The sequence below is a fragment of the Ananas comosus genome, linkage group 10 (genome assembly GCF_001540865.1).
Source record: "Ananas comosus cultivar F153 linkage group 10, ASM154086v1, whole genome shotgun sequence".
NCBI classification, from domain to species: domain Eukaryota; kingdom Viridiplantae; phylum Streptophyta; class Magnoliopsida; order Poales; family Bromeliaceae; genus Ananas; species Ananas comosus.
In genome coordinates, this window is record NC_033630.1 from 6,599,483 (window position 1) to 6,613,148 (window position 13,666).

General features: G+C 32.1%; 1 protein-coding gene across 5 annotated transcripts; it reads right to left on the reverse strand.

Annotated features, from left to right (window-relative positions):
* LOC109716639 (nuclear localization sequence-binding protein-like) lies at positions 395 to 10,267 on the reverse strand. Of its 5 annotated transcripts, XR_002217977.1 has the most exons (5): positions 9,846 to 10,266; positions 9,204 to 9,646; positions 9,000 to 9,090; positions 912 to 991; positions 395 to 780 (listed from the first exon to the last, which is right to left on the reverse strand). XR_002217977.1 is itself a non-coding variant. In XM_020242176.1 (4 exons), the coding sequence occupies exons 1-3, from the start codon at positions 9,985 to 9,987 to the stop codon at positions 9,001 to 9,003; spliced, it is 675 nt and encodes a 224-aa protein (XP_020097765.1). In that variant the 5' UTR covers positions 9,988 to 10,267; the 3' UTR covers positions 402 to 994; position 9,000. The 5 variants fall into 5 exon arrangements, 4 of the variants coding, with proteins under 4 accessions (XP_020097765.1, XP_020097767.1, XP_020097764.1 ...); XM_020242176.1 differs by having other exon boundaries at positions 402 to 994; positions 9,846 to 10,267; XM_020242178.1 differs by having other exon boundaries at positions 402 to 994; positions 9,216 to 9,646; positions 9,846 to 10,265.

A 13,666-nucleotide genomic window follows, 5' to 3' on the forward strand; every position in this document is an offset into this window, starting at 1 on the left:
TTGTATTCAAGCAAGTACTAGTGTTATGGCTTGTTGTGGAACAGCTAGAAATGCCATTCGTTCTGCTTCTGATAATAATAAAAGGGCAGCATCAAGCAGTTAAAAGCAAAACAGAATCAAGTAGGGCGAAGCACATCCAACATTTCAGCGGAAACAAAAGCAGAGCAAACCAAATAGCAGAGTCTCACCAAAGTCTTAAGTCAAATACGTACAAGAAGACGACGACGACGCATTCAGGCCACCAGAATGATATGATGATATGATGGAATTAGATGGCATATTAATTACTCCAACAAACAAATTAAACAACTGCGGAGCAATCCAGATCGCTGGCCGAGGATGTTATATGCTCATTCATCAGTTGTAAAAAATGAATAGGACTAAGGCCGGATGATTAGTCATGATCTCAAACTGATCGAGTGCAAAAGCATAACCAGTGTATTATAATAGTATTTGTTATATGAATAATAGGCCGCTCTTCCCCGCATAACTAGCTATGGTAAGAAGAGCGGTTATCCAACAAGATTTGAACATCGACTTCCAAAATTGCCATATACTTGCTAGTAGCCAGTGGGTGAAGCACACCACTCTCTCCTGAATCAAAAATATTATAAATCCCGAGAAATGAACAGAAGATTCGGGAAGAACATCTTGGTAACAGGTTTTAATCTACTAAAAACGCATGTAATTACCAAAAAGGGCAAAAACTACAAGACCTGCAAATACAACACCTTGCATCAGCAGGTGTTTAGCTACTTCTGGTGTCAGACATACTTCAAACTGCATGATGCTATATAGATGAGAAAACCGATCCCGGCACCTTCTTGAGGCATAATATTAGGAGTAGAGAAAGATCTATCTATCAACGAAAAAATATACAAAGCAGTCGATGAGCTTACTCGGAAACTTACCACTAGTCAATCAACAACCTTGCAATGCTTCTAATAAATCAACCGTTACAAAACGCTCTTGTTGATGTCTCATCTTTATTCTGCTAAGATTAGAAGCAAAAACCATTGTTATAGAGGGAAATATTAGCATTAATAGAAATATCACTTAATAGGAGCATCAATGCATTGGATATCCAGAAAAGAGAGAGAATTTGTTCCAGCATCACAAATATCCAAATAGTCTATCCGTATTTTTATTTAACAGGGAAATCAATAAAAGAACACCACAAATGCTATATTTCCAGTGTAGAGTTCATGTAAAATTTCTATATTTCTGGAGGTTGATAAGTGGGATTTACATACTGATAGAGTGGGAACAAGCATGCCTACTACCTCAGACTGAACATCTAGGACATCAACCATATAGAATTGGACATTCACATTTCTAATAATCAGATTAGGGACATACTGGTTACTACAGATGACAATTTCACATGCTCGATACTTCTGCTGCCACAATATGTATGAGAAATAAAACAACAGGTTAAAAAGGTCAAAGAAAGTCAGGGACCACCTATTTGGAAGCACGGAAAATATCTAGAACCAAACTAAATCATTCAGAAACAAAAGAGAATCTCCAAAGATGATCTGATTATTTATATCAACCTTTCTGAAATTCACAAATAGTTCCTCATATACTGTAATACCCATCTGGAGGAAACTATATTCCTTTTAAAATGCTTGTATGCATAATAACTTATCCTGATTGTTCTCGTACGCAACAATAATTAATTTTTCCTCCGAGTTATTAATATTGTTGATGTGTTACAGACTTGTGTTTTTGTTATTATATTGGAGCCTTGATCATAAGCATTATGCCTTTTAACTATTACCGTGCAAGATAGCAACCTTGCAGTAGGATGGGCTCTTCTGGAAGAGCGGTCCCGATTGAACCCGTATAGGCTCCAATTGGACTTGTTGTACCCATTGAAAAACTTGTTATAGTTTCTCACCCATTGTGGGTAACGTTTTTAAGGTATGCCTAGCGAGGATGAGCGTGATGCAACATGAGACCACAAGACTAGTTAGTATTGAGCCAGTTTCGTTGAATAAAAATTGAACAATGGAGTTGCTCGAAATAAGTTGTAGCTGAAATGAATTTTAATTTGAGTTGCGATTTATTTGTTGGATGAAAACTTGAACTCATATACTTAGTAAATTTAACTTAGCAATTTATATATAATTTTTATATCATGTATTATTATTTCAAGTTGCTTTGTTCTAATGCCGTACAAGCATAAAGGTGGCAAACCCTTGTGTTTGTAGCAGGTCTACAACGTACCTGGCTATGCATCCTGGTCGGGGCGATGTTCGGCCGAATAATGGGTGATTCAGGGAACTAATTAAGCCAACATTAGTGTGCTATAGTCCGTACAAGAAAGAGAAAGAGACACTTAGCCAAGTTACATGCACCTACTGCACAGGTGCACAACAAGAGAGAAGCCTTTGAGGTAAAAGATGAGAGGAGCGAAAGGGATTTTCATAAAGAGGACTTGGCTTGAAGCTGCTCCATACAGAAGAATCATATATAATTAAGGGTGTAATGTGGGCCGTGCCGGGTCGGATTTCTTAAACAACGGCCCAGTCCAGATGGCACGGGATGAGCTCCTAGCTAACGCTATATTTTTTCAAATACTTTTAAATTGCATAAAATTTAAAAATATAAAAAGTTTAAACACTTTTTTAATCTGATATTTATATCAAGAGGAATAAAATTTATACAAATATTTAATAAATAATAAAAATTTAAAAAAAAATTAAAGTTTAAAAAATATTTGGACCAAAATAACCCCTTAGGAGAAGCCCCAACCTTGACCTTTGGGCTACTCCTAAGGTCTGCCAAGGTAGCAGACCTTGGAAGTAGCCAAAGGTCCTTGGGAGAAGGGGCCCCTTCTCCCAAGGACCATTAAGCCCCCAAGGCCCGAGAGATAGCTACTCTCGGGCCTTATCAGCCAGGCCGACCAGCAAGCATGGCCTATATAGGCCACGCCGTGCATTCTACGAGCCAACTTGTCGGCCCAGCATGGTCCTGGCTCGTTTCGGCCGTGCCTTGCCACGGCCAAGTTGACGACCCCAAAAAGCTTGGCCCGGCACGAAAATAATGACCGGGCCAGGCCTGGCCGTTACAGATGCTACAATGTCCATGCCGTGCCTCAGCCTAGGCGGCCAACAAGCTTCCCAGTCCGTTTTACATCCCTATGTGTAATTCTTCTCTTGGTTAGTGACGTTATCGATTTTAGCATTGGTATATTTCGTGATGAGTCGAGTCAAAGTATTGAATGATTTACGATAAAAAAATATAGAAAAAGATGACGAAGACTCGAAAAGCACAAAACTTGAGTTCATGACGTTTGTAAGTTATAATTTGATTTGTGGCTATTTAAACATGTTTATAGCTCGGAATCTAACGATCAAGTGATTAAATATACTCTAGAACCGGTTTAGAATTGTACCCCAGAGATAAGGTGTTGAAACTTTGTTTTTAAAAGCAATTCTGGCACCATGTTCTGGAACCTGATTCGTATTCCGGAACATGAAGTTGCTTTTACTGTTCGCGAACGGAGATTTCATGTTCCGAAACATAAAGCAATTTATAATAAACGAATTTTAAACTTCTAATCTGACACAAACTTGTTCCGAGAGCCATAAATATGCATGTATGGGTTCTCAACCAATAGGATCACGCCTAGAGGAACCATAGAGGATCAAATTTGGTTCATTTTTCCCTTCTCTTCATCAAGCCTCCATTGAATTAATTCAGGGTGCTTTCGTTCTATATTTTCATGTAGAACTGATTCAACAATCGCTTAGAAATCTTTCTATAGTGCTTGCATATTATTCTAAGCGAGCAATCACCACCAACACCTACTGCTCTTGCTCTGGTTGGAGTGCCCTCGTGGATTCGAGTGTGCGTCATGGATTCGGCGTGTAGAAGCTTCGTAGATTAGAAGCGTGGGTGTTTCATCAATCGGAACATGGCTCCTGTGGACTCAGATGTAAGAGAGGGCCTCCTGCCGGAGTGTGAGATCTTTGGAAGGGTTTACGATTGGGTTAGATCCGTGGATTCGGTAATCACCTTGTACCTTTTTATCATATAGTGAATTTTTATCACATAATCGTTCTCATATGTCTTGACTCTTGGATAGGAGGTTTTCCCATGTTAAATTCTCGGTGCACTATTTATTTTTTCGCATTTGTTTTTACTTATCGAGAATTGTTGATTTTGAGCATTTCTTCTTTCACCTCCTCTCTAGGTGTAATTGTTATTTCTAGATTCTAGGTTTCATAACTTACAAGTGAATCTTATTATATCTATATTTTCTCTTTGGTTATTTCTCTCTCTTGTGGTTGTGCCAGCTTTTACTGAGGAACATGTTTATGATAAAAACTCGATTGAACGTTTCTGTTATGAGTCCTAACAACTAGTACCAAGATACTAAATTTACAACAATTAGTATCAAGCAGGTTGCGGATTCTAAACAAAAAGAAGCCAAATCCACTAAACCAACTGCTGATTGTCTCCAATGCTTCCTGAATCGCCCGCATAACATTCATCAGTTTTTTCAATCCTTCACAATCAACTGCTGAACAAACTCGTTGTCTATACCTACCGCCTCTTTGCTAGCAAAGCATCAAGTTAACACATGGTGTGATATGAAGCTAAACAAAAGCAGCAACTACTCTTGACAAAATCACCTCCTAGATGCCTTAGAATTTCTTGTTTTTCCAACTAGACCGCTTAAGCACCAACTTCCTAGACAGCAATTGCAACAAAAATCTACTTAATGGTCACAACAAATGAAAATCATACACAACCATTACAGAAGATTTCATAATAAATGAATTAATGTGACTGTATCCTCTCCTGCACTTTACCACTTCAAATAACAATCTTCTTCTAGTTAAGGATGTAAGGCAAACTCCATCAGACTTTGCTGTTCACCACTTGCCATATGGTGACACAATTACAAGCCACCAATAGTCCTCGTATTTTTCTTTTCCATACTGTCATCTTTTCTTCCATCTATAATTTCTAGTTATCTTTCATAATTATTTGGTGATCAACAAGAATCTGCTTCACTTTGCCAGAGGCGAAACCCCCCAATTAAGTATCATAAATGTATGTGTTGAACTAATATTTAATTGAACAAACTTAATATTAATACTTTCTTTTGGGTCTTTCAAAGAATTCTCGATATTTTGGATCTTCTCAATTAAGTCTACCTAGCCTAAATGCCTAGGCAACGCTTAGAAATTTTAGGGTCCATCAACCTACAACCGCCACGTCGACAAAATTAGGAACAACCATCAAGGCATTATGCAGCTTCCTTTGACATTGTTTGTACACGACATTGAAGATCATGTGGCCAAAGCTCCTCAAATGCAGCCTCATAGCTTTGCTTTTACCATTCTATTGCATCCAGGATCTTGGTCGTTGGTCATCCACCTATTGGCCCCTCATAGCTTTGCTTTCACCATTCTATTGCATCCTCGACAATCTCACTACACCTTCACTCTAGGCTTTAGTTTTGATAGATTGGGATGTGGGAATAAAAGTTGTTCTTAATAGTTGTTCTCCTCAATTTACCATAGTTGTCATTCCTAGTTTCTAATGCTATATATTGTTGGCTCTGTTCTAAGAGTATAAGTCTGGTTTTGTCAATAAATTGAAGTATGAACATTTACAAAATCATACAGTGGAGTGTAGTAATTGCTTGGGACAGTGATGTTTTAGTGTTATCTTATTTTCAAATTTGACAAAAATCTTATTCATATCTATTGATGCAATATAAATGAGGAAAATCCTAATTTATCTTACTAGTGATGAGTACAAAATATATATAAAAATAAATTTTTGAATTTTCAAAAATTTTTGAATAATTTACAAATTTTCAAAATTTTTAAGATTTTCAATATTTTTAATGAATTTTAAATTAATTTTTAAGAAAATGAATATAGATGTTGGATGGGCAGCAGGGTTTCCATATAGAATTTGTTTAAAATATTTTTATTTTTATTATTTTTTAGAAGTTAAGAAAAAAGAAAATAGTCATAAATAGGTCAAAATCCAAAAGACTTGTCGACAATTCCAGCAAATTAGAGAAAGAAATTTACAAGAAAAATAAGAGAGAATAAAGAAAAGCTGAAAAACAAAGAGAAGATAGAACCTTTTGTGAATGAAGAATTTCACCAATGTACATGACAAGAAGAATGAGAAAAGAAAAAAAACAGAAGATATTATGTCGCAGTCAAAACTCCAAAACAGAATTTAATTTTTCGAAAAATATATGTCATAGGCTTTATTTATAGCCTTCGTAACATAATCCCACTCTAAATCAAATCTCAAGATTACAGAGATTTTTCAAATCAAAGATTATCAATAAATCTAATCCAAATTTAAGAAGCCTATAACCAAATCCTTATTTTTTAGGGATTTCTTTCATGCTGATGAATCCTAAATACCTTAAAGAATCACTAAGACAAATTAAGAGAAAAAAAATAATTCCCAAAATTGAAACAAATAAATTTTAAAATCATAATTAATTTTATGGCCGCATCATCTGCATCCAGGCAAAATTCGATACACATCCATTTCCATTTTGATGGTTATGAAACTTAGCATTCCTTAAATATTCGTGTCGGCAAACAAGATGTCATTACGAATATGATTTCATATCTACTTCCATGCAAAATCCGATTCATATCTGCATCCGTTTTGATCAAATATGGTAATGCAATTTAGCATCCTTTTAACATCCACGTCTACATTCATATCTACAAATTAGGTATGGGTGCGAATATGGTTTCTTCTAATGTCAGACAGTATCTGACAGTTTTCAGCCCTATCTATGACATGCTATCGAGCAAACACAGTACTTAATTTTTATCTACCATACCACTGTAGCATACATTGGGGTTGTCTCATCAGATGTTTCATTTTTAACCTTGAAGCAAGTCATTCTTTGATTAACTTTTACATTAGGTGGCTGCAAATTCGGATTGTCTAGGATGCCTTGAAGGAAGGTTGCTATGACAACAATTAAGTGTTTCAATATTGAGGAGCCCTCAACAAAGACTGAAACTAGTTTTTCAATCTTTATACCTAATAATTGTACACTGTTTTTATTTGTAATATGCCCTTCCATTTATTTACTCATCGTAACTTTAGAAAAGAAAAGTCAAAATATTTACAGATGAGCTTGACAAAATAAGACATAAGTCACATAATAAAAGAGCTATAACAAATTTATCAACAATTATAAAGAACATAAGTAATCGAAACTGTAAGCAGCCGTTTGGTTCGGGATTAAGGAGGGGATAAGGGGTTATGCCCCTCTTATCCCCAAACACCTTTTTGTTGGGGTGGGGTTTGTTAACCCCACCCCAAAAAGGGTTATCCCGGATAACCGGGGTGGGATTAACTAATTCCACCCCAATTTAATTTTTAATTTTAAATTTTTAATTTTTAATTTTTAATTTAAAATTTTAAATTAATAATTAAATTTTAAATTTTTATTTTATTTTTTTAAATTTAAAATTTGATATTTTATATTTTAAATTTAATTTAATCTTAAATTTAAAATTTATAAATTTAAATTTTTGAATTTGAGATTTAAAAATTTAATTTTATTTTGATTTTTCAATGTTTAAAGATTATATTATAAATTTAAAATTTTAATTATAAAATTTAAAAATTAATTCCAAATATAAGTAGCAATATTATTATTTTTATTTATAAATACCCACTATTCTTCTTATTTCATTTATCTATACAATTATTATTTTCTTATTTTCAGAACAACTCATTTTCTTAGCTGCGTTTGGTTCGGGTATAAGTAAGAACTGCTAGTTCTAGGGATAGTACAAGTTCAGGTATAAGCAGGAACTAGACCATATTTGCGTTTGGATGAAAATTGGGTTGTTCCTAGGAATAAGGTAAATAGTGTTTGATGGTTAGATTGGAACAAAGGAATAAGTTATAATTTGAAATTAAAATTATATTATGTAATTAATAGTAATAAAAATATTACTTAAAAATAATAAAATTAATTATTAATAATTAATTATAAATATAAATTAATAATATGGATTGATTAATTAATAATTATATATTATTATTAATTATTAATAATAATAATAATAATTATTATTCTTATATTAATTATAAATAATAAATTAATAATAAATTGATTATCTAATTATTAATAAAATTAATATTAATATTATTATAATAATAATAATTATTATTATTTAATTATAAATAATAAATTAATAATAATATCCATTATCTAATTATTAGAATAAGATTATTAATTAATTATTAATAATTATTATTATTATTATAATAATTAATTATTATTATAATAAATAATAATTAATAATAATATCGATTATCTAATTATTAATAATAAAATATTAATAATTAATAATAAATAATAACAATTATTAATTATTAATATTAATTATAAATAATAAATTAATAATAATATCAATTGTCATTAGAATAATAATTATAATATTTATTATAAAAATAAATATTTTAATTATTTATAATTAATTATAAATAATAATAATTAATAATAATAATTATCTAATTATTAATATTTAATTATAAATAATAAATTATTTAAATTATTTAATTATTAAAGTAATAAATAATGATTTAAATATATTAATTAGATTAATTAATAATTTACTGCCATTAAAATTAAATTTAGATTTTAATTAATCTTGTTCTCATCAAGGAACAAGCTTGTTCCAGAAAACGGGTGGAACAGCAGTTCCAGCTTTATACCAGCTAGTTCCAGATTCCCAGGAACTACTGTTCCCGGGAACCAAACATTGCGTTTGGGAACAAAGGGGGGAATAAGGGCTTATTCCCCCCCTTGTTCCCGAACCAAACACTACCTTAGTCTATTCCAGTCATAATTCTGAACTTATATCAATTTCTGAAATAACTATTTTTTACTTAACTCCGAACCAAACGAAGCCTAAGAAGACTGCATTTGAAGGAAATCAAATCATACAACTTCCAAACAACCACCTTACCTCAATCTTTTTTAGATCCGGCGAACGCATCTAACATTCCACAGCAGTTCCACCACGCAGTCCGGTGCTCCAAAAGCGGTGCAGGAGCAGCCTGTGAGAATCCAATTGAGCAAGAAAGTCAGTACACATACTCTGTTCACTAAAATGAAGCATTAAGCAATGGTCAACACAACACCAAGTTCTCTTTCTCATCTTTGTGAGCACCTGAGTATTCACCTCTGTTTCCTCACTCTCTCGGCAGCACGGCTCTTCCTCCTCTCGAATACTCTCGCCGGCCGGACAATCCGAAGGATCCCATAAGACCGCTCTCTCCGCACTCTCATGAGACAACTTATCATCTCTCTCAATCAAAACATCAAACGGCTTATCCGCGCCCTCATCTGGCACTGGCACTGCCCCTGCCCCATCACCGACAGGTCGGACAACTCTCTTCTCGATCGCGATCGCGATCGCGATCTCCTCCGCAACTTTCACCTCTCCGACCGCCGCCTCATCCTCACCGCCGTCCGCCGCACCCTTCTTCTTTTCCCCATCCTCCTCACTGCTGCTGCTGCTGCTGCTGCTGCTGCTGCTGCTACTGCTGCTCCCAGTATCATCCTTGGAGCTCTCTTCATTGTAGTGGATGTCCTTTTTGCTGTGGTTAAAATCTTTGGCCAAGGTGAAGAGAAGAATATAGAGTAAGGTAAACCACACAAAGAAAAGGAGGAAGAAGGGGAGGGAGAGGAGGAGGAGGAGGAGGAGGAGGAGGAGAGAGAAGAGGGAGGAGGAAGAAGGGAAGGAGAGGGATAAGGGTTTGAAGAAGAGGTAGAGAGGGTAATAGTAATAGTAGTATTTTACAGAAACAACCTTGAGAGGAAGAAGAGGTGGCAGGAGAGTTGAGTTTCTCTTTCACTTCTTCTTTATCCTTCTGTTTCTCTTTCTCCAACTCTTTCTCTCTCTCCTCCTTTTTCCTTCTTTGTGCTTTCCTCTTCCTGGGACCTGAGGGCATGGTAGGCGATGATGATGATGATGATGATGATGATGATGATGATAAGCTCTTGCTCTTCTTCAATGAAAAACAAAGAGCTTTTGAGAAGCGTGGAAAATAATGGTGGAGGAGAAGGGAAGATGAAGGGATTAGTGGGGTATCAGAACTGAAAGAGAGAGATGGATCGTTTTTTTGGGTTTGAGAGGATGATGAAAGATTCGATATGCCTCCTCTCTCCGTGTTTTTTCTTCTGATTTTGCTTTTATTTTATTTTTGTCATCTGTTTTTCTGATTTTTTTTTTTATAATATGAATTGTTTTGTTTTTTTTTTTGAGAGAGAGAGATAAATAACATACTATGCAGTTCATTTATTTTATTTAAAAATAAATCTAATTAAAAATATAAATTAATTAAAATTTAAATTTAAAATTTTAGATACTAATCAATAAATTTTTGTCGGTTGCAATAGATACAATCGATCGATTAATATGAATTGTCGTTGTTTTTGAAATTGGATGGATGCAGACTGATGATGGCGTTGGTGGGTCAGTTGGGAAAGGGGAACGGTGGGGATCGGAGGGTTGGTAAAGTGACGATTCAAACTCCATTGGAGGGAACAAGTGCATGAATGCATCTGAGCACCATCCATACATCAGTTCTTTAAAAAAAATATTTTTCAATGAAAAAGTAGGAATCCGGCGTTTGTTTGCTCGTAAAAAAAAATTTTCGCAAAAAAATTTTACGAATAGTAAAGAAAAATTGTGTTTTCGTTTTCGCTCGAAGCAAGCGGAAAACGAAAATTATGGCCGCAAAAAATGTGGCGTTGCGAGGGAGGGCGGCAGTGGGCACGCGGTCTTGTGGACCGAGGGAGAGAGGTCCACTCTCCCTTGTTCTCTTTTATATATATATATATATATATACTAGTTAATGCACGTGCGCTGCACGTATTAATTTGCATGTTAAATAAAAAATATATTAAATTATTTTAACATTAAATTAAAAATTTATGTATATATATTAAATAATATTAAATTTATATAATAATTAAATAAATAATATTTTTTTCACAACTAAATAAATAGTATTTTTATATTAGAAGCCCTTGACTAATTAATAATTAATAATTATATAAAGTTATTAAATTTGATAAATTTTTAATATAAGTAAATATAAAATTTAAATTTAAAAAATAATAAAAGTTGAGAATCTCAGCAAAAAAATAAAAACATTAGAGAGGCCTATTTAGAAATGGGGTAAGATCTCCCCATGCATTTTTACTAAAAGAATAAAATAATAAAAAGTTGAGGATGCTATTTCATAATTGCTTATAGTTGAAGGGATATCTATAATTTTTACATTAAAATGTAAAAAAAATGCCTGCAGTATGACGTGTATATATCTTGTCCCTTCCTCTTGTGGTGAAGGTTGAGCAGTAGCCTTTTCTATAGCTCGATTATCTAATATCAAGTTAACTATGCGTTACAAATATTTTATTAAAATAAAATAAAATTAAGAATTTAAAAATCGTAGAAAAATAAATTGAATTTTATAAAACTAAATTAATAAAAAATATCATATTATTAAATTCTTAATGGATCTTAATAATATTCTAATCTAACTTTAGAAAACTATAAGAAAAATGTTTATAGCACAATAAACAGCGATCTCAATTTCAGTTTTTGCAAATCAATCATTTATTCTATTTCTATTTTTTAATATATACATATTGGTAAAAAAAGATGATAATTTATTATTTTAATTTAATTAAATAATAAACGACTTAAAAAAGATATCAACAATAAGCTAAATATCAATATATATTATATAAGGTCAAATAATTTTTTTATGTGAAACAAAGTCTTTATATAGTGAATTCATCACAAATTATAAAATAATTATTGAAACTCATCTCTCTAAATAGTTATAAATTCAAACATATTACATATTGTATATATTTTTAATTTATTTTCATACAACCAACCTCTAAACAACCCACATAGGTATAAAGACAAAGAGCACTGTGATTTTAAAAAGCAGATACCAGTATAGATTATTATTATTTTTTATAAGAGAATTTCAGATATAGATGTCAATAATATGCAAAAAAAGAAATGTAAAAATAAATAATTTATTAAATTCACACAATAAAAATTGAAAGCAAAAAATCAATCGAACATATAATTGCACCATAAGAATAAAATTTTCAAATATTTTATAAGCCTCCACAAAAATACCATATATTTAGTATATATAATACAATAATTTATAATTCAGATAATAAATTAAAACAATAAAAAAAGAGAAAGAAAAAACTTATGATTCAAACTTATACATTTCTCCTGATAATCCCTTTCTCCTTCATTTTAAAATCCAGTTAATATCCGATATCCCGTAGTAACGATACTTCTTCTCTTTTTTTTCAAGAAACAAATTATTAAAAATAAGAAAAAATTTGTAAAAATTAAACCCATTACTTTGTTTGTGGTAGAACAGAGAATTAAAAAAAAATGTCTAAAAATATTCTTTAGACATGAAAAGGCAATACAATACAATGTTTCATGTCTTTATTGCTTAAAGATGAATATTAATTGTAAGAAATTCTAAAACTCCTTATTATATGGAGATAGGCTCTTCACTTCTCCTTTTCGTTATTCATAAAAGAATGATAATATTTTTTTCTTTCTCACTATTATTTGGAAGATGAAAGATTAGTTGTAAATAATTCTAAAATTTTTCATTTATAGATAGGCCTTTTACCTTTCCTCTTCGTTACTCATACAATTTATATTTATTAAATTTTCAAATAAATTAATTGAAACATCTTAATTGAACCGTTATTCCATAAAAATGATTAATTATTTTTTTCTTCTCATTTATGTTTTTGAGAGATGAAAGATTAGATGTAAATAATCTAAAATTTTTCATTTATAGATAGGTCCTTTTAACTTCCCTCTTCCGTTACTCATATATTTATATTATTAAAATTAAATAAATGAATTGAACAACTTAAATTTTGATTACAATAATATTATTGAATAATTACTATTAAGAGTGATTTATGGCATTATAAAAATATTTTATTTATAGATAGACTTTTCAGTTCCCCTCTTCCGTTCTCATAATTTATAATTTACTAAATATTCAATAAATTTAATTGAACAACTTAAATTGAATTCACAAAATAATTATGATAACTACTATAAGTGATATGTAGGTTATTTTGTAATTTAAATGGAATGAAAAAAAAGGGTGAGACGAAACCAACAAACATATTTGCTTATATAATAAGAATATATGATAGCTGAGGTTATACTTTAAGTATAAATCATCTTGTACTCATATTTTATTAATTAATTATTTGAGAACCACGAGTATAACTCCGGAAGGAGTGAGAAAACTTTCCATAAAAAAGGTCTATGGTTCGAAACATATATATTGGTCCGGCATTTGGCTGAGTTGTTGGACATCATCCATCAATAATTTCTAGAAGGGCGAGAGACTCACCATGTTCCAAAGATTGGAATTTGGATTTTAAATTGTCACAAGGCCAGGGACGACAGCGGGCTACATTTTCAAGCTGTCGCTTGAGTAATAAGCACACGATTGCAACAATATCTATATTTTTCTTTTAACTATTCAATGATATCGAGAAAATTGATCAGTAGACATTGAAAGAGCATTTGTTGCATCCCCCGCCTAC

Coding starts and splice junctions, on each gene's coding strand:
- LOC109716639 (XM_020242176.1), bottom strand. CDS start 9,987: ATGCCCTCAGGTCCCAGGAAGAGGAAAGCACAAAGAAGGAAAAAGGAG. Junction 9,647..9,845: donor CACCTCTTCTTCCTCTCAAG/GTTGTTTCTGTA, acceptor CCTTGGCCAAAG/ATTTTAACCACAGCAAAAAG. Junction 9,091..9,203: donor AAACAGAGGTGAATACTCAG/GTGCTCACAAAG, acceptor GGATTCTCACAG/GCTGCTCCTGCACCGCTTTT.